The following is a 27878-nucleotide window of genomic DNA, read 5'->3' on the forward strand; positions in this document are numbered from 1 at the left end:
AGATTTCCTTCTGCTTTATTTACTTCAGCAAGTTTAATTTGACCACTTGAGTGTTACCAGTCAATGCAGCAACAATATAGATGTAATTTCTATACTTGTTGGTCCTGTGTATAAAGACAGTGTGTGCTCTTGTATGTATGTGATGTAGTTGCGACCCAGTTTTGAAACGTTTCAAAAACTTGTTTAAAGCTCAGGTTGAAATCCCTACATTAGCAAACATATCAATAAACCCACAGTTCCCGCAGAACCTTTCTTGAATGCTTTAAAAGTATCAACATCAGCTTTTCTCTAACAGCATGGTGGGAGTTTCTAAAAATAACGGAGTCTTCATTAATCCCATGCAAACGTACACCTATCTGGAATAACCCTGACATATTACAAAACAATAATATGATTAATTTCCCAGAATGGAGTTGTAAAGGAATTAAATACTTAGAACATATATTAGAGGGAACAGAATTTATTCCATTTGACAGACTAGTTGAACAATATGGGATCAACAAGACAAGGTTTTTAGAATATCAACAAATTAAATCCATAGTAAAAAAGAAATTTAACCTCAGTCAAGTTGAATTACAAACACCACTAAGTGCGGCACATTTTCTTACTCTTAAATCCCCCAAATTATTATCTAAAATATACAGAACACTTTCTAAATTAGATGAATCAATATCCCTTCCTACTGCAAAGTGGGAAGCAGATTTATCAGTCAACCTAGACCAAAACTTCTGGTCTCAGATTTGCTTAAAAACTTTTAAATTAATTAAAAATCCCAGTCTGCAATTAATACAATACAAAATACTTCATAGAGTGCACTATACAGGTCATCGGATGTTCAAGATGGGATTTACATCTTCCAACAACTGCTAACACTGTCAAGGCAATACACCAGACAATTACATCCACGCTCTTTGGTTCTGTCCACCAGTGCAAAAGTTTTGGCGCGAGATATGTGAAGACTTATCAAAATGTCTGAAATGTAACATTCCAACCTCCCCCTTAGTGTGTTTGTTGGGCAGCTTAGATAATGTCACTTCAGAAAAGAATATAGCCCATATGATCTTCACTGCCCTATGCATAGCCAAGAAAACAGTCCTCATGAACTGGAAAAATAAAAATAATCTTAATTCTAACCAATATAGAAATTATCTATTAGATTACATTAGTCTTGACACAGCCTCTGCCACCACATTAGATCAATTGCTCTGGGCCCCTTTATCAGCTCCATCACCTAGTGGGGGTGGGGGGTCATAGTTTGGTCCCGCCTTCACTGTTGTGATTGGTGAGGGGGTAGGGACAGGCTTAGGGCGTCGGGGGGTTCCCCGGAGGCATCTTCCTTGGGGGCTCAACCCGGGGTAGCGGTCACGTCCGGTTGAGGGCTCTGTTGGCTCTCAGGTGACTGTTTCCTCGCGGCTGCGTGCAGCGGGGCTAGGGGAGGGTCTGTGCTGACGGACGTGGGTTACTGACCTGGCAACCTGGCTGCCCCTGGGGTGGGTCCGGGATGGGCGTGAGGTTCTGGGGGCGCTCCGTCTCTGGGCTGGGGCCCGGGCCGGGCCTCGGGGGCTTGGGTCCTGGTTGGTGTGTTGCCGGGGTTGTGGGCGGGTGGGTGCATGGGGGCCCGGCCCTGGAGCAGGGTGCCGCCGGTGCGTCGAGCCGCCTGGGGGGCTCTTCAACTGGTGGGGGGGATGGTCACATCTTGCAGGAGCTTTCTTCTCTTCAGGAACTCTCTGCAGGAGGGGGAGATACAGGAGAGGTGGAGGAAGATCTCAGCCTGGGCGTTTACCGTCTTATGTAGTCTGGAAGATGTGTGGATGGTGGGGTGGGTGCAGTTTTCTCTGTGGTGGGGTTGGGTGGACTGTCCCGGGCTCTGTGGAGCCGGGGGGCGCTACTGCACTGGGCCCCGGTCTGATGGGCCTGGGCCCCCCTTCCCTGGCGGGTCGCGGAGGGTGGGAGTGCCTACTGGGGTCAGCGGGGGAGCTGGCCCCAGGGAGGGGTTACCTGCCCCTCCCTTCCTTCCCTCCCCATCTCCAGCTGCCTCCCTCTTCCCGCTCCTCCACAACCACCCACACATGCAGGGCCTTGGAGTGGGGGTATGTCACCAGGGTGCAGAGGAGGCTACCCCCCCCCCCCCCCTGTCCCCTTCTGGCTGCCTCTGCCTCAATTTTATCCCACAACTTAGACATTCACATTATTCACACTCTCATTACACATACATATAGGATCTTGGGGGTGGGCACAATCACGGAGTCCAAATTACCATCAGGGTGTACACCTCACCCCTGACGTCGTTGCCCACCTCTCAATTTTAAATACACTTAGTCATTGAGGGCTAGCAGGAGGGACTATGCGCTTACCTGCTGCTCCTTGGCAGGTAGCTCCATGCCCTCCTGGGTTTTAATTGCACCTTAGAACACATATGCATCAACACTACAATGAGCGGGTGGAGGGAGGTTTGGAGTCTTCTCCCACCCCCATTCTCTGCGGCCTGCTGGAGCGGGAGGGCTAGTAGGAGGAGTTGGCCGTCCGACTGCGGTCTGGGGTGTGGGGCCTCCCTGCTGCTGCGGAGTCGGGGTGGTCTGCCTCTCCCCACCGCAGGGAAAAGGGTAACACCACCTGGGTCTGGGTGCAATTCCCCCCTCCAGGGGCAAGGGTACCTAGACCCGGTTTGTAGAGTACGCTTGGGGAGTGTGATTGTGTGTACAGCGTCTCTTTATGTCTGTCTCCACGTTGGTTGAGTGTGGAGTGAGTGCATATGAGAGCATGAGGGTGGGAATGGATGTTTGTGTCTGTGTGTGCCTGTATGTCTGTGTCTATATGTCAGGTTGGGTATCAGACGCCACCTCTCTGGGGACACCTCAGGCCCTCCAAGGTTTGGAGGCCTATCTCCACCCACCACCACTTCCCCTGCCGGTGGCGGACTCCCTCAGGTGTCGGTGTGTTGGTGGTTCTTTGTGTCTGGGGGTGGGCGTCCGGGTACACACCGGCTCACTCCTTGGCGGCCGCTTGTCGGGGCCTGGGGCCTGGGGCTCGCTCGGGCCCCTTTGGAGGTGGGGTGCCCCCGGCCTCTCGGCCTGGGGCTCGGTCACTCAGGCACAGCTGGGGGCCGGCGGAGCTCACGGGCGCGTCACTGCAACTCCCCCTGACTTCTGCTCCGCGGCTGCTGGGCGAGCCCTCATCTGGGACTCTCCTCAGCTCTTACTGGGACAGTGGCGCGGCTGCCCCTCTGTTGGTCTTCCATGGTCTCTTGTGTTCTGGGGGCCTCTGGATGTCTGGAGTTTTGATCTCCTCCATACCCGCTTCACACCCTGGAGGACGGGGCTGTGGCCCCCCCACACTCCCTAGCAGATCATTACATGGAGAAACCTTTGGAATGCAAGCATGCTGATCCACACAGGTATGCACACATGGGTATTCACAGACGCGGACTAAAGCTTTCTTGGCTGCTACCTCAAAGCACACTGTGCGCTGTCTATCTTGCGTGCTGCACAATATCGTTTATTATTTAGTAAATATTGATATCTATGACTAGCTAGTTTATTGTGATGGTGCTTTGTTTTCTCTATTATTATGTTGCTCTTTGTTGTTTGCTGTCTCCTCTGTTTGTTTTTTTTGTTTGTTTGTTTTTTTTTTCTCCATACAGGTGACCCAGGAGTTCTTTTTTTTTTCTCTCTCTTCCCCCCCCTTCTCACCGTCTCTTCTCCCCTTTGGTTTTCTTTCTTTCTCTCCCCCTTGCTGTTTGCTTTTTACCCTGGAAACGAAGAAGCTGCTTTTATTTTGCCTAACAAGAAACACTGAACAAAGCCACGGTTTGCGTTCAGCAAACATTGGTGTGCCGTTAGTTACTGTGCGGATGATCTGTCCCATTATGTATGAGAAGCACTTAGCAACTGACTGTATCATTCAAAGGCTTCACGAGAATTTCCTTCTGCTTTCATTCATACCTTCAGCAAGTTTAATTTGACCACTTGAGTGTTACCAGTCAATGCAGCAACAATATAGATGTAATTTCTATACTTGTTGGTCCTGTGTATAAAGACAGTGTGTGCTCTTGTATGTATGTGATGTAGTTGCGACCCAGTTTTGAAACGTTTCAAAAACTTGTTTAAAGCTCAGGTTGAAATCCCTACATTAGCAAACATATCAATAAACCCACAGTTCCCGCAGAACCTTTTCTTTCCAAAGATGAATTCTCAAAATACAGTCAGGCCAAAGAGAGCCTTCACTCTGCAGTCTTGTGAAAAACAAAAAGTGAAGAACAACACCCTGTTATGCAATAGCTTGTAGAAGAACTTTATTAAGTAATTCTTCTCTGTATGACTGTCAGGTTCTCACATTGTTGTGAAGGAGTTTTGCCAACTCTTCTTTACAGTATTGTTTCAGTTTGCAGGAATTCATTTATGCACAGCTCTCTTAGGGTCCAGACCACAACATTTCAATCAGGCTGTGCTCTGGACTTCTGACTGGATCACTGCTACACCTTGATTCTTTTCTTTTTCAGACATTCTGTTGTATATTTGCTGCTGTGTCTTGTTGCATGGCCCAGATTCAGCTAAGCTTTAGCTGCTGGACAGAGGACTCGACATCTGACTGGAGTTCGTGGTCTGCTCCATGACTGCGAGGTGCCTGGCTCCTGTCGTTGCAGAACAATCAAACCCAGAGCAAGCCCAAATCATTACCCCTCCACTAGTGTGCCTGGCAGTTAATAGAGTTAAAAGAGTTTGTGCTGATATGCTCCATTTTTGTTTTTGTTTTTTTGCCACATAAGGTACTGTGCTTTGTTTAATTTACAGATATCACCATTTTTGTCTTGTGTATCCAAATGATATTGCTCCAGAGGTCTGGTGGTTTGTTCAGATGCAGCTTTGCAAACCTAAGCCATGCTAAGGTTAAACGTAACATTTAACATGCTAACTATGGACTATAGGGTCTGAAACGTAGCTCTTCGGATTTTTGCAATTTCTCTGAGCACTGCATGGCCTGACCTTAGTGTGAATTTGCACTCTTGGGAAAATTGGGAGCTGTCTTGAATGTTTTCCACTTGTGAATAATCTTTTTCGCTGTAAAATGATGGAGCTGAAATTGTTTGGAAATTATAACCCTTCATGGACTGATGGCCATTAACAGCTGCTTCGCTAAGATCCTCACTGAGGTCTTTCATCCTTAGAATTTCTAACACACACCTGAATGCTCCAGACCATCAAATAACTAGAATTGCTGCTTTTATAGAAGGCTGTACTTCATTTTTCCACATGACCTTAAAAAGTCCTCTTAAAACTTTATTTTCTCACACACACAAAAAAAACTATGATTATAAAAAAAGAAATCTACCTGATTTCACTTTGGTCACTATCCCCTTCAAGGTTGTTCCCTTGTGCATCTCTCCAGTACTTTTGCTATATATGCATGCCTCTCTGTAGCACGTTCTGGTTACTTAAAGATCAAGGAGCACAGTGTACATCGGGATTTTCCAAATTTAAATCAAGTATGGTTTTTATGAATGCCCCCTTTTACTTTAGACACCTTTTATATACTTTGATTTCTTTAGCCACTAGAAGACTAATATAATTCCTGCCCAGACAGAGTGAGACATACTGTTATTTACTGATATTTTTTTTATTTATGTGTTTAAAATACATATGAAACAGATACAATAAATTATATCCCAAATATTTACTTTAAATTGTTACAAAAGTTATCACAAACTGTACACATCATGACAGTAGTCGAAGTTGTTCTCGGTCCATATATACTCAAACAATTACAGCTCAAAGCTCTAAGGTCCTAAACATGGAATAACTCGGTAAGGTAGAATTGGCTTCACTGGGTCTCCAGTTTGACTAATTGTTCACAACTATTACAGAACGTGTCGAAATTGCACTCGTTTACAGGTCGGAGCGCTTCAAAGTATCACCAAACAATAGAAATACATTGTGATGTCTCTATTTCCATAAGTTTACGACAGCTTTTTAGAATTCACTTTTCAATATATACAAACAAAAGTGCCATTGACAAGTATGGATATATACAACTGTAAACACAAACTTTTTAATCTGAAATACTCTGACATATTCGCATTTCCCCCGATAAGTGCTTAATTTTTTTGTAGTGGTGAGAGGCATGCTACAAGTAAAAATATTCTCTCTTTTTTTTAACACAGAGGACAGAGCAAGGGGAAAAGAGCATCATTAACTGCATTTGCAAGTAAGATAACAGTACATAGCCTTTTTCTATTTGCTATGTTGGGTTCTTATTAGTTATTACTCACAGGAAAATCTGAGATGATGTTCTGTGGTTTATTTCATGTGGCTTAAAAATATAAAATATTGTAAAAATATTCATAATATATGGAAATATTTGAGTGTGTGTGTGTGTGTGTGTGTTAGCCACTGTTTGTATTAATCTTCTGCGCTTTTTAAAATTAAATTAACTGTTCAATAACACCTACTCCTTGCTGACTATTATACCTGTCAAGCCATTTAAATTTACAAGATTTTCTTTTTTCTTATCACCTGAAACACAGCTGCCACCAGCAGACACAGCTGCAGACTTTATCAGCTGGAGCCGTAGACAGTATAAACCATGAATGTAGAAGTAAGGCCAAGGCAGCTCCACAGTGGCCTCGTTTCTCTGACAAGTTCAGCCAAGGTGCAGCTGCTTTAAACATGCATTGTTTTAAAATTGCTAAAATTGTTTCAGCAGGGGTAGGTAATCTGGTTTAGAATGACCTTAACCAAACAATCCGACCCATAAATGGGATTTAGAATTGTATTTGTCATTTATGGTTATTCTAAGTCTCAGAACTATTTTTCAGGTTTCATATCCATCCTCTGACACTTACCCAGATTGGGGTCGGGAGGGAAACATCACCTCGTGTGTCCTTGGTCCGACCCAAACACGGACATGGCCAAAATGCATCTAGTCTTTTCTTTTGATGAGCAGTAGTGGCTTTAAGCTGAGCCCTTCTCAATTGATTGACCAGTAACTAGTTTCAAGCTTTAGTGAATAAAACATGAAGTTCATTTGGTAAATTATAGTTTGGTAAATTATTAATTAAAAAGGCAGGTTAACCAGGGTATGCTCCTTGGCTAATGCCACGGCAATCTCAGCGACTGTGTAACACTGTGAACCTCGAGGCTTCACAGCAGCTATGTTGATCTTTTATACTATTAGCGGCTGCAGCTAGCTTATTAACTATGCTAGCTATCTGAGTATTTAAAATACTAACTCTTTAATGTTTCCCACTGACTCGATTTAAAATGTCAATATAATGCAGGGATCCTAAAAGCGCAATCAAATGCTAAAAGATTGCAGCTAAAGCTCCGTCTCCCAAAGAAAAATTTAGCAACCTTATAAATTAATGATATATGGAGACGACGCGGCATTATTCTTGTACTCCAGTACAGGTTAATTTGCCTAATTATTACTGTTAATGTAAGAAACCTAAGATGTCACTACTTTTTTATTCTGTTCACTATGCTTCATTATGTATGTTTAAAAAGAACAACAGTTTTATTTTTAATGTTGCACATCAAAAGTTTACACAGAGGACAAACAGATGTGTTTACAAAACCTGCCTGTGGTTGCGTGAAAATGAACATTCAAGTGGGAACGAACTGCCAAATCTCACAGTCCACGACAGCGGTCATCTCCATGCGTTCTGAAGTGAACACCCTACAATAATGAACGTGGGAGTTTCAATATCAGTGTTACTGGACTAATTAGAGGGTAAGTTTAATTGTTTCTAAATAATACTGCTGCTTGTGTTTGCAGTTATGAAATAAGGTTGTTCTGTGTGTACAAAAATAAAGATGAATTTGTCATTTCATTGTGGCCAATTTTAAGAAACCAATTTAGTCTGAAGTTCATTTAGACACACTTTAATTTGATCTTTCTGTACATATGCTACATGAACCAGCTACTGTTTCTCCAAATATGAGAGTCCTGCAGAGTGATGGCTATTCTGTTTTACACATCTGTGACAGCTGTGACTGATATATTTACTGAGATTTCTCAGCCCTTGCAGAGGCTCAGTTACCTGCATTCCCAAATAAAACCTAGAGCATGACTCGCTTGATTCATCAAGTGTTTTTCATCAAGTAAATATTTTTGTGGTACTGAGCAGCATAGCCCTTAAACTTTGTGCCATTTCAAACTAAAATGGTAACGCACTAAAGAGCTTGAGGGCTGAAAAAATGTTGCTCTGGTACTGAAAAAAAACTGATAACGCTGCAAGTTAACCACCACAACTTGTTGCAGTGAGGCCTACCATTCATGTGGTCTGTGTAAATGTTAGTCAAATACGTTTCCAAAGCACACGTATGAAAAACAAACTTTGAATGACTGTGAGTGCTGTGCATAGCCATCTCTGTAGAGCACTTGAAGAACTTGCATTCAAATGAATGAATTTCAGTACAAACATAGAAACATGAATTCAATCCGCTCAAAAGGGTGATAGGCAACATAGCTTGTCGGCAAACAAACATATGGTTTCTTACAGAGGTGATGCTGGCACTCCACCTGTGATCATCAGGGTGTATGTGGAGGTTTGGGTGAAGGACATGAACCTTGACTCTCAAAGCTTGCTGCTCTTCCAGGCCACTGAAAGGTAAAGCATCACAAAACAAGCAACATTAAAGAGCTATCCAGTCTTTCCCTGGTAAGCAGGTATTTTCTCTAGTCCTACAAATACACTGTGATCATAGGCAAATCTATTTTGGAGCAACTGGACCTTAAGCAGTGTATATCATTTCCCTTGTCTTGTTACATATAGGGTATGTCGGATTATATCCCAAATTAAATAGAAATGTAAAGAATCAATTTAGTCACATATTGCTACTTGATTGTGATGTGATAATTCAAGATGCAATTACTAAAGAAAATACTGGGTGCTCAATGGCTACAGTGAAGTCCATAAGAATTTGCACAATAAATATATTTTTTATAATTTGGACTGAAATGCTGCCAAGATGTTCAGACTTCCAGCTTAACCTGAAGGGGTTTTCCAAAATAACATAAACTATGAAGGATTTAAAGCCTTTTTTATACATAATTCCTAATTTTTAGAAGCTCAAAATGAATCTGGCCAGTAAAAAAAATTATTTTAAATGTAAGGATCGTTCCTTTATCGTCATCGTGAGTGTAACTAATGATTTTGATCTTGTCACAAACTCTCAGTATTTTCATTTATGAAGGATTCTCTCGACTGTAGACTTTGATCATGACATCCTTTAGAATGTTCTTGACTTGGTTAGGTGTTGGTTGCTTTTAGCTTTTCCAAGCCATGGAAATAATTCTAATTTATTTCTTAGCCTCTGAAAATGGCACACTTAGTATTTCTGTAATTAATGGAATACTTCTCTTAAACCCCTTAAATTAAAGCTGAAAGCCTGCACTTCAATAGTTGGCGTACAGTGGAAATACAAAAACTCTTTCACCTTCCAAATATTTATAGACTCAACTGTACATCAGTCTTGTGTATCCATTTTTTGCTTTGACACATGATCCTTTCAAGCTTTCCCACAACTCGTGACTCCTCAGACCTCGACTATTTCAACATTTCAACAGCCTCTTCCCTGCTTTGACAAAAAAATCAATTTATCAGACTGTCCAAAGCCCAGCTACCAGACGTTTTAACAAGAACCTAGAGAAGTGACCACATCACACCTGTTTTAACCTTCAGTATGTTTTATATATATATATCTCTATATATAGAGAGCCGAAAACTCGAGGTGGCAGAGCTTTCGCAGTAAGAGTCTCAGGACAATGGAACAAGCTGCCTGAGAAAACCAGGTCAGTTGAGTCAGTGACCTCTTTTAAATACCTTCCTCCATTATTTAAGAGCCTTTCCTGAAGTTACAAAATGTTATTAATCCACTTGTATTTCTCTGTTTAAATGGTTATTTAACCTTTAGTTTTCTTATTTTCTTGATTGTAAAATCTTCTTGCTTTGTTGCTTGTGCAAACTACCACCTGTAGAAAGGTCCTTTCTAGATAATGCATATATTTTGCCTATGATCACAGCTTTCACCAAATCATAATGTAGGTTTACCACTGAAAATAGGTAATCACCTGTGTTTTCCTATTCTCCAGGTGGGGAGTGGGTGTGACAAAAGAGGGAAAGAATTGATAACATGTAAAATATTAATTTACTGTAGTGAAACAGCTGTCCTCTGTAAAAAGGAAAAAAAGCCTTCCAGTCTATAAAACTGACAACTTCTCTATGAGTACAGGATTAGCTACTCCTTATCTGAAAAACAGGCCCCATTAAAAGGACTACATGCGCCTTTTGCTGCATGACTTAAATGAACACATGCAACATGTAAGTAACAATGGTTTGGAGACCAGCTTTCATGAAGTGAAGCCATCTGTTTTCCCTTAGAAAACAAATTTGGTGCCTTAGTATTGCAAAGAAATAAATGTTAAGCGTCTCAATGAGATTTTGGGAAAAATAGCTAATAAACTTTTCAAAATCCCTTCAAGGTTGTTCTTTATGTTTTTTTGTTTGTTTGTTTGATTTACAGACAGGAGACTAATTTTAAGACAAAATGTATTTGTTTACAATCCCTTTTCCCCTGGATGCATATGTCCCCATGCAATAAGAACCCTTATTCCTTGCAGATATCAAAGAGGGCACTTTCAATCTGCAGTATTAGTAATTTAAGAGAAAACAGCTGCTCATTAACATTGCAGCTGCGTCTAGGCTCCCTAAAACTTTGGAAATTAATCAGAAAAGTAAACCCTAAATTGGGAAGCAACAATTACACGTTCCGGATGATTTCATAGTTTCACAATGTTGGAAAGATTCAATTGAACTAATATAAAATAAAAATAAAAAGACATAAATAATGTGCTCCCCGTAGAGATGGAATAGATTGACATTTAGAAAATGTGACAGTCTACTGTGTGGTTTCTTTGCTTTGCAAACCATAACACCTATACAGTTCAGTCTCACATTCAGAAGTTTTAATCGGGCTCTGTAAGACTAGTAAGGAAAAGAACATGCTTGTACCTCTCCTAGTGCATGCCAGTGCGTGATGGGCTTCCGTGGATAAGCCAACATTTCGTTCCAGTGATCTCGTCCGAGCCCTTCAGCATCTGGCCCCGTACGACACACGCCAATCACCTCATTGTGTCCAACACTGGTAGTCATAAAACACACACATTGACACACATGTGCTTTGGATCATGACTAAATTAAAAATATGTTTTGATCTACTTCTACTCTGCTCACTTTATCGTTTTAATGTAAGCATGTGAACATAAACAGTATTTAGTGAGTATTTAACTCACCGATCATAATCCATGACCATGATGGACAGACTGACTTGTTCCACATTCTCCGGGGGAATATCGAAGATGATAGCCTCGTTGTACACCGGATTAAGTGTGCTTTTCTTAATTGTTGTTTTTCGTTTCTTTAACCTCCGTCCATCACACATCAAGTAGACCTTCACATATGGATCTGAGAGACAAATATATGAAATAATTTGCAATTGTGTCAAAAGCTTTCATGGCTTCTGACATTAAACTTCATTAGCCTCTTTGTTTCAGTTTCTTGTGCATTGTTTTTGCCTTTCTGGTTTTTCTCCTGGCATCCCTCGGTGCTCCTCGGGGCTCCATATTGGGCCCACTACTCTTCTCTGTCAATGATTTATCAAATGCCTCCTCCCATTTTTATGCAGATGATACAATCTGCTGTTGTTTGTGTTTTTCAGTTGTAAAAACCCTCAGATTTCAGTAGTTTGCCTATTATGATGCTTAGTATCATTTAACTTTACATAAGTTTCTGTTAAATGCAGACAAATCTAAGTTCATTTTATTCATAAATAATCAAAGGGCTGAAACTTGTATTCAGGTATCATTATCGATCAGAATTTTCTCATTTAAACTTTATATTGAAAATCCTGTGTCCAAGATAAAAAATAAATTAATTAGGTTTCTTTTCAGGAATGCATTTTTTATTGTGCTCTAAGTCAGGCGACCTACAGGGGAACTTCTCATTATGAACACACCTGGCTAATACTTAAAGAGGCTGGATGCCATTTATCATTGTTCTTTACATTTATTACAGACCTTGGAAAACTTGTACATCACTCTCTTCTGTATGCTGCTGCTAAGTGACCGGCTCTGTATATCCCAGACCTTCCCGTGGATTGGTTTTTGCAAATAAATCACTGCTTGGGCTAGTTTCTTCTTATGTGTGTGACTCTATTTCTAAAAACCACAACCAATGTGTCCTATGTTCTCAGAATATTTTATAAAAGAGACTTTTACCTGGAAAAATAAAGGATATATATCGTCCCTATTTCTTTTTGCTCTCTCAGCTTAACTATATTTAATTAATTCCTAAGTTTTGCTTTTGATGTGAAGACTATTTTGCTATTTGATTACCTGAGGAGCCTGTGATGTCCATGGCTTTGAGGTTTCTGCATTTGATGACTGTTAGGGTCATTCTCCCTGCTGTGGGGAGGTAGCACAACGAGTACATGATCTCTCCCAAATCGATACTCTCCTGGAGGGCATAAAAAGAAAAGAGAGCAGAATGTATTGAACCAAATTTAAATGATTTGCCACATTTTGTGAATCAAAATGCCAAAGCAAAGGAGCAAACAGGTCAGTTTTTAAAAGAGGTCATATGCATTGAGCTGATAGTGAGAGTTTAATTAGCATGGCTCTGCAGGCTATTTGACATTTATCTCAGTCCTTCAATTCTTTATAGCGGTAAACTTAACTAACAATTAACTGTTCAGATTTGTTACTGTTTCTTCATCCAATAACCGTAAATCATTAATCTAGTAGTAAATAGTACTAATGTATGGTTTCCAGGCTTTGGTAACAGTCCTAAGAAAACCATCTCAACAATACTTTGGTGGTTGTAATACAGGCAATCATAGCCAGGAGAGGTTAAATCATACATAGCGTGATATGTCACTATATTAATCGTTAGAATGAACTTTTTTATTGGTAATTGATGGGAAAGTATCTTTTTTAAACAGATAGACGCATTAAACTATCATGTTTTGCAATGACTTGAGAAACCACAAGATCAAAATTATAACATCTTCTTTGTATTAGACTTCATCATCATCATCAGGCCAATATTTCAATTATTCAGAAACTTCGGTTTATGACCAAGTATCAATGAAATGAAAGTCATTCACAAATCTGTCAACTGTTGTTGGTAATAAACAATACAGTTTATTTAGCAAATGTTAGCATACTAGCATAAACTAAGATAATCAAGACTGCAAAATGTATAGCTGCTAAACATCTAAATGATCTTATCATTATGGCTTTATAGACCTGTTAGCATGTTTTTTAAATCACTATTGTATATGCAATATTATTTGATTCATTGTAGTTGAGTTTGTTGTTGGCTCAATTTGTTTGCTAGCAAAACGAATACCAATAGCGTATGTTGTGATTTCAAAACGTAAGAACATGATTTTGCAGCTCATTTAATTGTTAGTTTGTAGAGGTTCTTAAAATTAAGTTTGTTTGTTTATTCTGTCATAGTTTACACAATGAATTAGGTTACATTGGTAATTGTTAATGACATTATCTATAACTACTAAAAAGAGAAGTGTAGACTGTTTTTTCTGCTGAAATTTAACATCATAGTTGTTAATTGTGTAATCTAGACAACTCTCTGCAACTACACATTTATAGCCAGTGAAATCCCGTACGCTACATCTTACTATTGAATTAACATTGGAGTTTGGCTTGAATGTTCAATTATTGTAAGCCTCTCTCACACAGACCTACAGACTGGTCTGTAAACATCTTGAAATAAGGGGAAACGTGTGTTCCCCAAGATTGATCACAAAGAGGTATAAGGTGCTACACTCAAAACCTCACTGAGATTGCTATGGTTGTTAGCGAGGCGTTGCAGCTGCCCATAGTTTACATGATAAACTCATCTGCGAACGCTCAGCAACTACTCTCCAAGTTGTAGTGAAATTGTGAAAGTAAACATTTCACCTATGTTTTCCCATATTTTTTGGTTTCAGCAAGCTGCACTTTTCACAGTTTGTGCACCGGTTGGAGAACAGTTGGCAAGTGCTTGCAGAAAAGTTAAGAGAAACCAATAGGAAGGGAGTTGAAGTTAGACAATACCTTATAACCACACATGTTTATAAATACTACTTGTGCCATAAAAATTGTCAGATAAATACCTTAAGATTAGTACAGGTCCAAAGTTACCAAGCTGCCTTTGGTTGTGTCAACACAGAAATAGGAATATAAAAAAAGAAATCCCACAATCCAAGTGACTATGATGAGATGTGCACAGGAGGAAAAATATAAATATAAACTTTCTCCATGCCATTTATATTACCAAACTCTATATGAAGTTGTCTATAGAGTTACATTAGTCCGTTTATTTTAAAGTGATGTCTTATGAGTCTATGATAGTGTAGCATTCCTCTGGAGTTGAATGTAATGAGCACTGAAATCACACCCGACTGCAGTTTTCTCTTGCACAGTCTCCATGCAGTTCTCATAGGTAAGGGTAAAATTTAATTGATGCAACAAATGTGGTTTTAAGTAAACAAATTTTATCAGCTCTTAATGCCTGTGCTTTTAGAAAGCATCAATATAAAAATTATAATATATTAAGGAAGCGAGAGAATAGCCAGTTAAACAATTCTTTATGCAAAACAAAATTTATTGTTCTTCTGTTGCTGCTAATTTAGCCCACAGACACTAAAGTGAACCTGAAAGCAAAGGCTCAGTGTTTCTCACCAGGAACACATTCATTAATAAAGCCCAGCCTCTTGAGCAAATTGTGATAAGTGGTTATGCTGGAGTAAATGCATTCGGGGGCTAAATAACCACAAATCTTTAGGAAAGAGTTCATATGAGGACAGGCTATCTGCAGTATGCTGCAAAGCCTGCAAACCCTTTTTGTTTACCTGTAGAGTTTTAGTCACTGCATAAATGTGGTCTTGGATATTTTTTACTCTGTTTCTATAATTACATCTGCAGAATACCCAGCGTTTTCTGGAAAATGCTGTGTGGGTGTTTGGCTGTTGAAATCCATTTCCCAAAGCATTTGAATTATGCAATGCATTGCACCTGCCATAATATTTTTTGATTAGACATTTCTGACAACAGTATAAAATCCCATTCACTACTACCACGGTAACAGCACAGAGGCCTGGTGCAACATTTCTTAAATAGCAACAACATACACATATGCGAGGATTTGGCAGTGTCTTAGTGTGAACACCAACTCACTGTGGTTGCTGCATGAATATCCTTCCAAACAACCGCCTCCCTGGAAAGATCAGAGAGTTCAAAGAGGTTGTCCACAACCACCTCCCCAATCATATCGTGGCTGGTGAATCGGTCAAAGTCGTAGACGCTGAAATGGAGCTTGCGGTTGCAAAGCTCATCGTATACTACGGGGAAACAGAAGGTCTCGTCAAATGTGGGGTTTAGATTCTTGCGATGAACTCGAGTCTGGAACTTCTTCTTTCTCTCGGGTAGCAAGTAGATCTTCACATATGGGTCAGAGGTGCCTGTGAAGTCTTTGGCAGGCAGATCCAAAGCTTTCAGGATCCTCACCACCAAAGCCTGCTCCTCGTAGTCGTAACGAAGCGAAAAGCTTAGCTTTCCACAAGTCTCCACGGGCTCTTTGGCCTCTTCTGAGTCCACAGACTTCTGCTTGTAGAGTTCAGGTTTTATTCTTCCAATGCTGACAGTAGAGGACTGGCGGAGAGGCACTGTGTCCATGGTGAAGTCAACACTGGTGACATTCTTCTGACGAGGCAGGTGGCGCCTGAATGAATTGTGCCTGTTGAAAGGAGCATCACAGAGCATCAGGTAAATGTCTCATTTGTCGTGTGTTTGGCGTCATGGAAGAGCAGCTTTTTTATGGAACAAAAGGTTTATCAGAGCAAAATACCACACAAATAAAAGCTGGTTATTGTTTTTATTACTATTCAGGAAAAAGTCTAAAAACAATATCTAGTGTAGAAACCTTTAAATGTTTAATAAACTACCACCAGATGCTCACAATAGTGCATAATTAACTAGGAACCAAAATGGCGATAGTCTAAATATTGTCCAGAGATATATATGCTTTGTTTTTTTAAATCCCCCTGTGGGCGGTCTTTATCCTTCGAGCTCCTCATCTTCTCTACCTCCTCTTTCAACCCTTGGTATTCTCAAGCTTCTTGTGTTACTCGTGTTTATATTGCTTCCTCTGCTTGTCAACCGTTACTGTGTCTGGTTGGTAGCGGACACAGTAGAGGGCCGCCACAGTCACCAGTTTGTCTGTTTGTATCTCGAAGTCAAACAGGATCTTAGCTTGGCCATTTTCAAACTACCCTGGGGGCGTTGCGCTTGATACTTCTAGGCCATACTCGGCACAGATGTTCAGCGACTTGGTTATGGCTTTCCATGTATGACTCATGTGCTAGCATCTTTTGATGCTCATATCAAGTCTGTGACCCGGTCTTGCTCTGGAGCAGAAGCCCCACCCACCTGCAGTTTAAATTTTGTTTTGTATATGAGGAGCAGCCAATCAGAGGTTTGCTTAAAGGGGGCTTGTTTTAGACAGATGATCAGTTTTTCCAGCTTTATTTGACAGACACAGTGAGGAAAGGACAGGAAAGCGGGGGCAGAGCGAGAGGAAGGCATGTGGCAAAGGGCCGCAGGTCAGACTTGAACCCAGGCCAGGCGCTCTCAGCCTATAAAGCAGCGCCCTATATTGCATATTTTAAATCCCAGCAAACTCCCTAGCTGAAAATAGCTGGTTTTATCATCCATATGGTAACAGGTGATATTAAATCACCAGTGATCAAAGTGACAAATAGATTTTTGCCACTACTGGCGTTGGTTTGGGGAAATGAAAACACATCTCCAGCACTCAGATTTGAGCCCTCATTCCAATTACCTGAATGCTGCAAATTTCAGTGAAGTTGACATCTTTTGAGAAAACCACGTCTGTCTTTGACTCGCCGATCTTGTCACCTAGCAACTGGCCCTCCTCCTTTCTGACCGTAAGACAATCACAGCAGCCTGACAACCGTGGCACAGGAAGCACAGCTGAAGATTAAATACTACACTGAAATATTGTAAACAGCACAGAGGGGGAACATCGCCAGCACAAATCTCAGAGGAAAAGGAAAGTGTGCCTGATTTACCAACTGAACATTGATTAGCAAGATTTGTTTTCTCCTTTATGATTTTTGTGTATTGTCAACCTTTATCTCTCTTTGAATCCCCCAACACACACTCAATCCATATGGGCTTATTGACATCTTCCTTTGTCTTCCTCTTTCTCTGTTTTCCTAAGTGTTAAAGTTACAAACATCTACAATACCCTGAAAAAGTTTAACAACCTTCGGACTCCAAACTTTTGCAGTGTATGGTTTGTCACACAATAGATAAAAGTTATATTTTGTGTCTCATTAGTTGTCTAGAAACCAAACACTATAATGTCAGTTAGAATTTTGGCTACCATCATTTTGTTTCTTTGAAGCCAGAAGTGAACTTATAAAAAGTAGAGATGGACCGATCCGATATTACGTATCGGACCGATACTGCACACCAAATATAGCGGAATTGACTCTGTTTGTCCCCAGTATACCTTTTTCTCTTTCTTTGACCACTAATCATGCTAGGGCCTTCACGCCCCTCTGTATAGTTATGGGGGAGAAAAAGCATTTGCAGTGACGAAAACATTTCTGTAACAGGGTGTATTTTGTTATTTTGGGGACGGACTCGCTTTTGGAACGGGTCTCTAGTGGTCATTTGAAGAATTGCAATTCAATTTCTCAGTTTTTAACTCTGTGTGTTGTCTTGACACAAAGAGGCCAAAGCAAAATATGGAAAATTGTTTTTAAAAATTGTCTTTACTAATGAGTATAGTTGAAAATGAAACATATATGATTGACTTAAACTTCATCCCTCTGTTTTGCATTTCCACCCTTGTTCCACAAAGTTTCACCTGTGCTCTGCCACTGTTTGGCTTGGTTACAGATGCACAGTTACACATAAATGTCAGGGTCAGAGTCAATCAGAGGAAGAGTTGGTGATGGTCTTTGCATAATGTGGATGTCAAATTTTAACAACGACAGCTGAGGACAGAAAAAAGTGTGTCTGTAAAGGTCACCGAAACACGGTGGAAACTCTGTAGAGTTTCTATTATGTGACTATTTTAGTTTAAACATTTACCTGCCAGTATGAAGGGAAGGTTTCTAAGACTGAATCTCCAAACTAAAAATGCTTTTGGTGCTTGGCAAATGTTAATTGTGGACGCTGAACCAAGTTAGTCATAAATTCTTAGAATAATTTTAATAATTAGTCATTGTTTCAAATGTCAAATTGTTTTCTATTTTTTGGTTCCAGCTTTTCAGCTCTGAGGATTTGTTTCTTTTCTTTGTGACACTGAAATAAAATCCCAGTTTTGGACTGTTGGGTTTCCATGTTTGCAGATGTCAGCAGTTAGATTTCCTGGTTTTCCAAGACTATATCTACTAGTTTTTCTGGTGTTATAACCTGATTATGGTATATGCTGCTAGGCTTTTCTTTTAAGCCACGATTAACTCTAAAACATTAGTTTTGCTTTAGGCTTCTTTTAGCTTTTGCTGTCAAAAAAGTAGGCGGAGGAATTGAGAAGGTAGGTCTTGTAATCTTTAACCTGTCCTATCTGCATAACTGGTGGGTGTATAATTCATGGAGGCCTACGCCACAATATCATTTAATTAACAAGCCCTAACAACAAATCAAAGTGCATGTCAATACCAGCTTCCTCCGAGAAACTGAGCACAGCTGCCTGGTGCGTCTGACAAAAACCCAACCTTCCACCATGACAGCTCCCACCCCACAGCCATGCTAATTATGGACCTTCTAGTTTAAACACAGTACTGGAAAACAAAGAGAAGAAAGAGCTGATTGTTTAATGACTGAGGTCTTTACCAGAGCAGCTTGACTCACATGTACAAGTGATTATAGGGTTCAAAGTGCAGCAAGGAGATGTGTCAGAAATGCTGCAGAATCTCATTTTTGTGATGTACAACAGCAGCAGCAGCTATTCAAGGTCACCAACCAGTCACTGACATGTGCCACACTACCTCGAGGACAGCAGCAGCAGCCCTGTCACGAACTGTCAGGACAGTTTGTGCTCTATGTGAGTTTTTGTTTTTTTAAATGTGTTTCTTGTAACATGGGTGGGGAGATGGACAAAACAAAAGAGATTTTTAATATGCTACACTTAGTTGTAAGCACAAGTGGCCTGAGTGCAGAAGCAGACTAGGGACTGGTTCATGTGACAGTACCTGGAGGAGGAGGTTGGCTCGGTGGTCTGCCTCTGGATTTTAGCCTGCTGGCTGAGCTTCTCCCTCAGAGCTGTCTGGACCTCGGCAGGGATGTCTGGAGACGTTTGGCTGATCTTCATGGCTGCCTCCAGTAGCTTGACTGAGCTCCGTCCATTCACCTTCACTTCAGGCGGCTGTTTCTTTTCCACCTCCGCCACTTTAAACTCAGTAACCGGGGGGGAGTTGGGTGGGGGTGCCTCGGGGAAACCCCCACGGAGCACATTTTCAGCGTGGGCTGACAGAGCCTTGCTCCTCCAGATGGGCCAACACAGCTTCCAAAAGACAAAGAGAGAGACTACCAACAGGGCGAGGCCACAGAAACCCACGACCACAGCAAGGAGACTAATAGAGATGTCTACATTCAACCAAAGGACAAAGACAGGTGACATGTAGAAAGGAGGAGAGAAGCAGGCGAAGGACAAAATATGACCAACAAACATGCAAGGGAGAAGGAGAAAAAGGGAGAGAAAGCAAGCTGTAAGAAAGAGGGGGCAGCAAATGCACCTGTTTGATATAGAAAGATCATATAAAGGTCATAAAACCACAGTTTAGTGAGGAGACACAGCATCAGGAAAACAGCACGAAAAGAAAAACATCTGGCACCACATCTCCCCTTCTGGCTTCTATTTAAAAGCAAAGTTTGCACCCGCTGTGCAACAGTATGCAAGGAAGCTTAATTCAGCTTAAAAATTCAGATTTTCAATCAAGCTGGCACTAGAGTGAAATTTCACAGACTGCAAATTTACAAAGGAAACATAGCTGAAGGGAGGAGAATCATTTCGTCCTCTCGGTCTGTTTCCCACCTGTTGCTGTTTCACTCAGTGTGGACTGAGATGCGTAACAGGTAGACACTTTCAGAACATTTTTCGTTTAAAAAAAAACGCAGTAAAAATAAGGATAATAGTGGACTAATAAACTTTTAACTAGTTGGTGATTAGTTCATCCATTCCCCCTCGAAACTCTGCGAGTACTGGGCGCCATGACTTTAGAGAAAGAAGTGATTAATTAAGGGAATTGGGGAGAATAAAATAATGACTTTATTCTATTTACCTGCGTGTCCTTTACCTGGTATGTTGCTCTCAAGGGGGAATATATCCGAACATTTCTCCCGGTCTACGTGTCCCGCGAGACAAAGTTCCGTAACGATTTGGAGAGCCCTTTGGCACAGAGTGACGCTGTCATCCGTCCGAACATTCATGTCTCTCCGGTTAAGCCATTGCACGCCGGAGGAGCCGGGAGGGCGGCGGTTCATTTGGAAACCTTTTATGCGCCGCAGAGTGCAGCCTGTCCGCGGGAGACAGTGGGGAAGCGCGCAGAGTCCTGATCCATATCCAACGCGCAACGAGGAGCGACTGGCCGCACGCGCTCCCTGCGTTTGAATAACAGCAAACGGGGTGCTCGAGTCCAACCCTCACTGCGTCCAATAGCGATGCGCTTCGGTTTGATACTCAGTCCTGTTGGTCGGGGTTTGTAACGGGATTACTTTTTCGAGTAATGACTGGAGTGTTCTCTATGAGGGACAGACGACCTCGCTATGTCCCCGCCTTTCGGCCAACGCATGTTGGCTTCCCGATCCCCTTTGGCCCTCGGTCTGTGGTTATAAAGATTCAGCAGATCTAAGTCAAAGCCAAAGAAAAGTAACACTTTTCAAAAAGCATCACAGAGCTAGAAAAATAGGCTTACATACAAGCTGCCCCATACCTACAGAAAATTTGTGTTTTGTTATATATTTATATGAATATTTGCACAGATTAGAAGGTCAGAAAAGTTTTTCCAGTCAGTCATCAAATTCATATTTTTTGAAAGTGTGTGTCACCAAAGCCAGTTTGCGTTCTTATGGTTATTCCAATTTACTGAGAATCACTTGACCTGTGATGTTTTTTTTAAACTACTGACTAATTTCAAAACCTAAATTTCTTGTAAAATCATTCTAATCAGTATTATTATTATTATTATTATTGTTGTTGTTATTGTTATTTTCTATGAACCATTCAATATCATTTACTCAGTAATGCTTAAGTAATGATTGACTCATCATGATGATGATTAATCTAAGATGTGTCATTAATTTTCTAGCCATTAACAAATGTGAAGTGCAAATTTAGATCATCCATTAAAAAATGATTCACTGTTACCTCAAATGTGGACTGACACGTGAGCATGTTAGCTTCTCAACATCCCAGTTTATTTATGTTATTGTGTATATCTTGAATTTGATTAAAAACATGACTCTTCTATAAAAACATACATTCATCTGCCCTAAAACTGAAGCTGCAGAAGTCCCATATGTTGCAGTTCCTCTAATGGCCACATGAGGCTGGCTCTAAAGGTGAATTAAACTCCATCTACATCCATGTTGCAGCATGTTTACAGCCAAGTACAACATGCACCATCAAAGCTTAAAGTTTAATTTATCAATTTGACTGGTATGTGTGCTGACACGGGCAATCGTGGCTGATAGCTGTCTGTCTCTCGGCCTCATCTCCACTAATTAATCACACTGAAATGGACCTCTTGACTATGTTTGTGCTGTAGTTCCTTTTAGAGCATTTTTCATGGCATAGAAATGCTCTAGAAGGTATTTGGGGACACAAAGGTACTGCAGGTGGGCCGATGTAATAAGAGAAATTCATTTTTGAACTTCCTCACTGGATTTATATAAAAAAAATCATTAAAACTGGCAATAGGAGGTGGTTCATTTTTGATATTACTCATTACTCCAACCTAAATGTATTGCTCTTGTATTGAAGTTTGTGTTGCTGTGGCAGGCGGGTCACAGGTTGGCTTTACCACTTTGAATATGACTGGGTAGCATCTGCAATTCATAGCCAACAGCCTGTAATTTCTGTGTTTTTTGAATAAAATTGTCAAGAAAACACATGACTTTCCATCGTATTTTGATTAGAGTGAAGATTTATGATTTGGTAGGGCCCTGTGGGGTCTTTCTGGTTTTTAAGGGGGCTGCAGCTTTATTGGCTTCTGGAATGGCTGATTGAGATTAATTTAAGGTGAGCTGTGTCTTTTTACTTAAACCCCCCCCCCCCAAAAAAAAAACAACAACAATATGGAGCAACATGGCAGTGGCTCAAACCCTAAAAATGAGGCTTCAAAATGCAAGGAAGCCAAGAAACCCAATTAATGATGTCATGGTAGCCACACCCATCCATCTTTTATATACAGTCTTTGACAAATACATACTGTTGTTGCTTACCAACTTGTGTGAATTGAGTGTAAATTAATGTCTCATAACTGATGACCTTTGAGGTGTGAAACATTCACAAATAGATATGGAGACTTTTTTTATATGCTAATGGTAAGCAACAGGAAATCATTAAATCATACTTTAGCACGAGTCATGCATTAGTTTGGCGCTACTTGAGTATATAATTGTACTCTTATTAGAAAGTGTTACCATCTAACCGATTATTCTCTTTACAATTTATTTTAACACACTCTCAAATTGCAGATTACCTATTGAAAAAGCGGTGTTCTGTGATTTTACCAGTGCGACCAGTTACTCAGTTATTAGCCTTTAATTTACTTATTTGTTGTGCATGTGTATGAAGAAAAATTACCATTAAATGCACTTTTCTCATCCGCAGGTTGTTGGAGAAAAAAAAGGGCACAGAATAAAATTTACATGTCATTCAAATAGTGAAAATGTTCAAGGATCTTCATCAAAAGCACTGCAAAGTCAAGGTTGCAGCCTGTATTCACATGCCAGTGGGGGGCACAAGACTGTAGCCAAGGGAAATTGCAGTGGAAAGAAGTGAAGAATAACAGATGTGATGAAAGAGTGACAAATACAGCTGAGGGTGATTTAGAAATTTGGAGCCATGGTTACTATGGTGTAGCTGTCCTGAAGGGATGGTATCAACAAAGGAAATGAACCAGAACAGGAAAGAGATTCCAAACCTCTTCACCATCCAGCCAGAGCCATGTGATAATTAAGACATGTCATATATACAGGACTGAGAGGAAATTCAAGTTCGGGATTTAATATCTTTACAAATGAGAAAAGGAACACTGAACGTTTTAACCCAGCCCGGTGACATGAAAAGGCAACAATTTTATCAGCTTTTTCCCTTCCCATACGGTGACAACTAATGACACCTCAGGCCTCATCCTAACCATTTTCTTTTATGTGCATTGCAACATAATATGACACGTGAAAAGTTGAAAATGTGTAAACATGACACACATCTGAAGCAGCCCCCTTTCTTTATATGTATGTTCCATTATAGCATGTAATTTAAACTAGTGAACGGAGAAAATGATTACATACAACATATGGGCAAAAGTGCCGGGCCACCTACACATTACACCTACAGGAGATGCTCGGCTATGGAAACTCATGCCTTGAAGCTCCCTTGACGTGCAGAGTCTTTGTGCTGACGTTAATGCAAGAGGAGGTTTGAAGTTCTATAGTTTATGTTGACAACTATGCTCATCAGCACTCCATTACACACTGTACATTTATGTGATCTGCCACTTCATCACTGAGTTGCTGTGGTTCCTAAAGCTTCCACTTTGCAATTATACTGCTTAGAGTTGGTAGTGGAACATCTAGGAGGCCTGATATTTTTGCCCATATAGTGTATAATATAGTATCTTCATTCATTTAAGCTGATATATATACGTAAATGGATGTAAACATTAAAAAATTGCAAAAAGGATACTTGATTGAGTGCTACTGTGTCAAGTTCTGTAAACCTTACTATATAAACAGGTCATCACTTGTGTTCATGTGTTTTAGAAATTCAAATTAATTCAGTTTTATTTAATTTGATTCTTTGAAGTGATACCTCCAGCAAAACAGCTGCTGATTCATTATTACTATGCACTCACGAGCCACTTTATTAGGTACTCTTTGCTAGTACCAGGTTGGACCTCCTGCTAACAAATATCTGGCACAGATATATTTTATATATAGAAGTTATATTACCACCTCAATTGACATGCAACATGGATCAAAAGACAGTATGGGTTGCAAAGCAGCTTGCAGGTGCAGCTGTAACTGTTGGCAGGCTTAAGCAATCGAAATTGAAAGACATAGTTTAAATTTGCCAGATGGAAGCGTAAAACTATCAACTGATCGAAGCTTCGAGGTCCTGAACCAATCATAATTTTTTTCCTTTGAATGCTATTTAAAGGTCTTTTTGAGCAGCCGCATCAGATTAAATGTTCAATAAAATTCATCCATCTCTTTGGATTATCTGGACATCAGATTGGCTCTCTTCATACTGAGCATCAAGGCCTCACAGCGCTGTTAGTGTGGCTGTTTGAGAGTCTTTTTTTCCCCCCGTCACAGCTTGAAATACCAGATGATTTCGAGAGAGTCGTCACTCCTTTCCACTCAAACTTGTTGCTGATTGTAGAAAAACATTCCCTGTTAAAAATGGTCTCCACTCCCCCATAAGAGAGATGTATCAGATGTTTGAGCATCGTGCCCAGAGCAGAAAGCTGTTTGGCAGACCTCTATAACGGAATTAACCAACAGGAGGGCAAAATAATCAGCTGCTGCACTGAGCTGCAGTTGTCTAAGCCGATTCGATTCGGTATCATTAAATTGATATAAACCGCATGCATACAGCCAGCAATTACGTGGCCTTTAGTGTAATCATTACACTGGACAGTGCCCCATAGTAAGTGCCAAATTTTTTAAGCAATCCTTTGCCATAAGCTTTTGTGTATTCAATAAAATAAGGCCATCTATTGCCTCCATTCATTTCCCATTTCCAACCGCAAATCTTCTGACATCAGGGATGTAAATACCAAAGGGGCTGTCTCCAAGACAACAGCGCACACAACATCAGTAAACTGTCTGCGAGATTGTCTTTGTCTTTCAGTTTATGTCTAGTGTAGCATTGTGGAGAGAAATAATCAGTATTTGTTCTGCAGCTAAGCCTGCTGGGACACTGGCGTATAGATGGAAAATCAGCTGTGCTTTAAACTGCATTTCAAAGGCACTTGTTGGTAACTAATTGGTACACAGAAAAGAGGGAACACTGGATGATGAAGGGTTAGTGCGTGATTATGTCAGTGCTAACTTGAAAACACAAAAGTAATCACTGCGCACATCATTTCCCCTCATTGGCATTTGCATTAGGCTCTCAAACACAAAGACAGGAGCAGGAAAAGAGAGAGAGAACGCAGACTGTGCCTCTTCAAGTTTTAGATATCTTATCAAAGGTGATTTACATTATAATTCCATCTGCGCTCGATTCTGTCAAAACAAGGTTGGCTAGGAGAAAATATGAGTCGTAAGAATGAATGTTATGGTTTTATTGTTTTTTACAACTTAACACTTAAACAACTTAAGAGCAAAAAGACCTCATAACGCCATAACAGGCTGCTAATGAGGGACTGCACAGCATTTTTATACCCTTAGTCCTGTGTGTTCATACAGTGTCTGTCATTTTGATTGGATCTTGTGTGCAAAAGTCCACATGGTAAATGGACTGGTACTTACACACTGCTTTGTCCTTTAAATGAGGCCCCAAAGCACTTTTTACTACAAGCTTCATTCACCCATTCACACAGTACTTTGTTCTATGCCTTTCAGCACTTTGCAGCTTACTAAACACACACACAAGAAAATGACTACTGGACAAAATAGAAAGTAAAGGAACATTTAATGTGACTGCATATATAAAATATATTTCTTATATTGTATATAAGAGTGTAAGAGTGTTTTGGAGAGGACAAAGGCGAGCAAATCCTTCTCTAACATTTAGCAATGTGTTTTTCTCAACCCCTGAAAGGAGCACAGAGCTTGCTGAGAAATTTTTTTTTAACAGCACATAGGAGTGTGAGGGTTTTTTTAAAAACAAAATATTAATGATTAGTGAATAAATGTCCTTGTCTCTGGCAGAGGCACTTCCAAGAACTGTTAAGTGAGTTGGTACAGTGAAAGGTGAGACACAGGGTCCCGCAGGAAACCATAACATTTAAAGTTTGTTACTATAGGAATAAAAGTTTCCATGTAATTTTGTACTTTTTTTGTTTTATTTATTTAAAAATAAAATGTTACATTTTAAGGAATCTGATGAAATGAAATGGTCACATCTAATGGTGTTGGGTGTTGTAAGAGTAGTGGTCCAAAGGCTTTAGCAACTAATCTAATATCTATCAATTTATCTCGTCCCTGTAGGCGGTCTATCCTTCAAGCTCGGGTCCTCTACCAAAGACCTAGGAGCTTGAAAGTCCTGCACAGTATCTTAGCTGTTCTTAGGGCTACGCTCTTCTGGACAGAGATCTCCGATGCTGTTCCTCACCTCCCCTAGCTTGGGGGTCACTGGACCTAGCACTTCGATTACCACTGCTGCCTTCACCCTCCATATCTTCTCAAGTTCTTCTCGGAGCTCTTGGTACTTCTCCAGCTTCTCGTGTTCCTTCTTCCTGATGTTGCTGTCATTCATGGTTGGTTACACCACTTGGCCATGGAGTTCCATGTATGCCCTTCCTGCTAGCATCTTGCATCCTCCTGTTATGTGCTGCATTGTCTCAGGGGCATCTTTACACAGCCTGCACCTGGAGTCTTGTCTGGTGTGGTAGACCCCAGCCTCTATGGACCTTGTGCTCAGAGCTTGTTCATGTGCCTCCATGATTAGTGCCTCTGTGCTGTCTTTCAGTCCAACTTTGCCCAAACACTGGTATGACTTCTGGGACCTGTCCTTCCGTGATGGCTCTTCTCCTTGCTCCTCACTTTTTCGGGCTTCTTCTGCCTGAGGTATTCACCAAACATGTGGTCAGCTGTGGCCATCTTCATGATGTACTCATGGACCTCTGCTGCCTCATCCTGTACAGTGGTTCTGACACTCACTGGTCTTGAGCCTCCTGCATTTTGCTTAGTGTACAGTCTCACGGTGCTGGATTTAGGGTGAAATCCTCCATGCATATCTTGCCTGATGTCAGTGGTTTCTATCTCCTCCTTTAGGCAGCTTAATATCCCAGCAGGGTACCTGATCACCAGCAGGGCGTAGGTGTTTAATGGCACAGATGTTGTTCTTCCCATTCAGCTGACTCCTCAGGACTTGCCTGAACCTTTGCAGAAAAAACAGAATAAAAATGTAATGCATTTATGTTATTTGTTTTTTCTTAGCAAGGGAGCAATTTGATAATGTATATTTTCTGTATGATTAGCACCTAATTTGTGTGTGTGTGTGTGTTTTTATTTGAGATACAGACTTTTCACACTTCCTCTTAGCTCTTTCCCACAGAGGCCCACAAAACATATTGTTTCCATCACATTTACTTTGTTGTGATCTGGTCACACAATAACAGGTCAAATTATGCGATTGTTAAAAAACATTAATTTTGATATTTTCTGATCTGCAACTACACAAAATCCTGTAACGTTAGAGAAAGATGTGTGACTCACGTTATAAGTCTATGAACTGTGGTCTCCAGCAGTACAGTAACATGCTTGATTGGCGTGTGACTCATTAGACTCATGCATCTTTCTTTTTTAAAAAAATAACAATGTATTACTGAAAGCTGTGTTTTACACCAGGCAAATATTCTTTGCTGTGTGATTTTTATTACACAAAT

The 27878-nt window shown here is 40.6% G+C and overlaps 1 protein-coding gene across 4 annotated transcripts; it reads right to left on the reverse strand.

Moving 5' to 3' along the window:
* Positions 1-5389: 5389 nt before the first annotated feature.
* syt10 (synaptotagmin X) lies at positions 5390-20951 on the reverse strand. Of its 4 annotated transcripts, none has more exons than XM_026147686.1 (8): positions 20376-20949; positions 19287-19680; positions 15238-15796; positions 12391-12511; positions 11290-11461; positions 11009-11138; positions 8496-8598; positions 5390-7671 (listed from the first exon to the last, which is right to left on the reverse strand). In XM_026147686.1, the coding sequence occupies exons 1-7, from the start codon at positions 20575-20577 to the stop codon at positions 8527-8529; spliced, it is 1650 nt and encodes a 549-aa protein (XP_026003471.1). In that variant the 5' UTR covers positions 20578-20949; the 3' UTR covers positions 5390-7671; positions 8496-8526. The 4 variants fall into 4 exon arrangements, with proteins under 4 accessions (XP_026003471.1, XP_026003472.1, XP_026003470.1 ...); XM_026147688.1 differs by lacking the exon at positions 5390-7671 and adding an exon at positions 10069-10078 and having other exon boundaries at positions 8515-8598; positions 20376-20951; XM_026147687.1 differs by having other exon boundaries at positions 5391-8598; positions 20391-20949.
* Positions 20952-27878: the final 6927 nt, after the last annotated feature.

This window comes from Astatotilapia calliptera, chromosome 17 (assembly GCF_900246225.1).
Source record: "Astatotilapia calliptera chromosome 17, fAstCal1.2, whole genome shotgun sequence".
NCBI classification, from domain to species: domain Eukaryota; kingdom Metazoa; phylum Chordata; class Actinopteri; order Cichliformes; family Cichlidae; genus Astatotilapia; species Astatotilapia calliptera.

Coding starts and splice junctions, on each gene's coding strand:
- syt10 (XM_026147686.1), bottom strand. CDS start 20,577: ATGAACCGCCGCCCTCCCGGCTCCTCCGGCGTGCAATGGCTTAACCGG. Junction 19,681..20,375: donor ACCAGGTAAAGGACACGCAG/GTAAATAGAATA, acceptor GGTTGAATGTAG/ACATCTCTATTAGTCTCCTT. Junction 12,512..15,237: donor ATATTCATGCAGCAACCACA/GTGAGTTGGTGT, acceptor TATGCCCTCCAG/GAGAGTATCGATTTGGGAGA.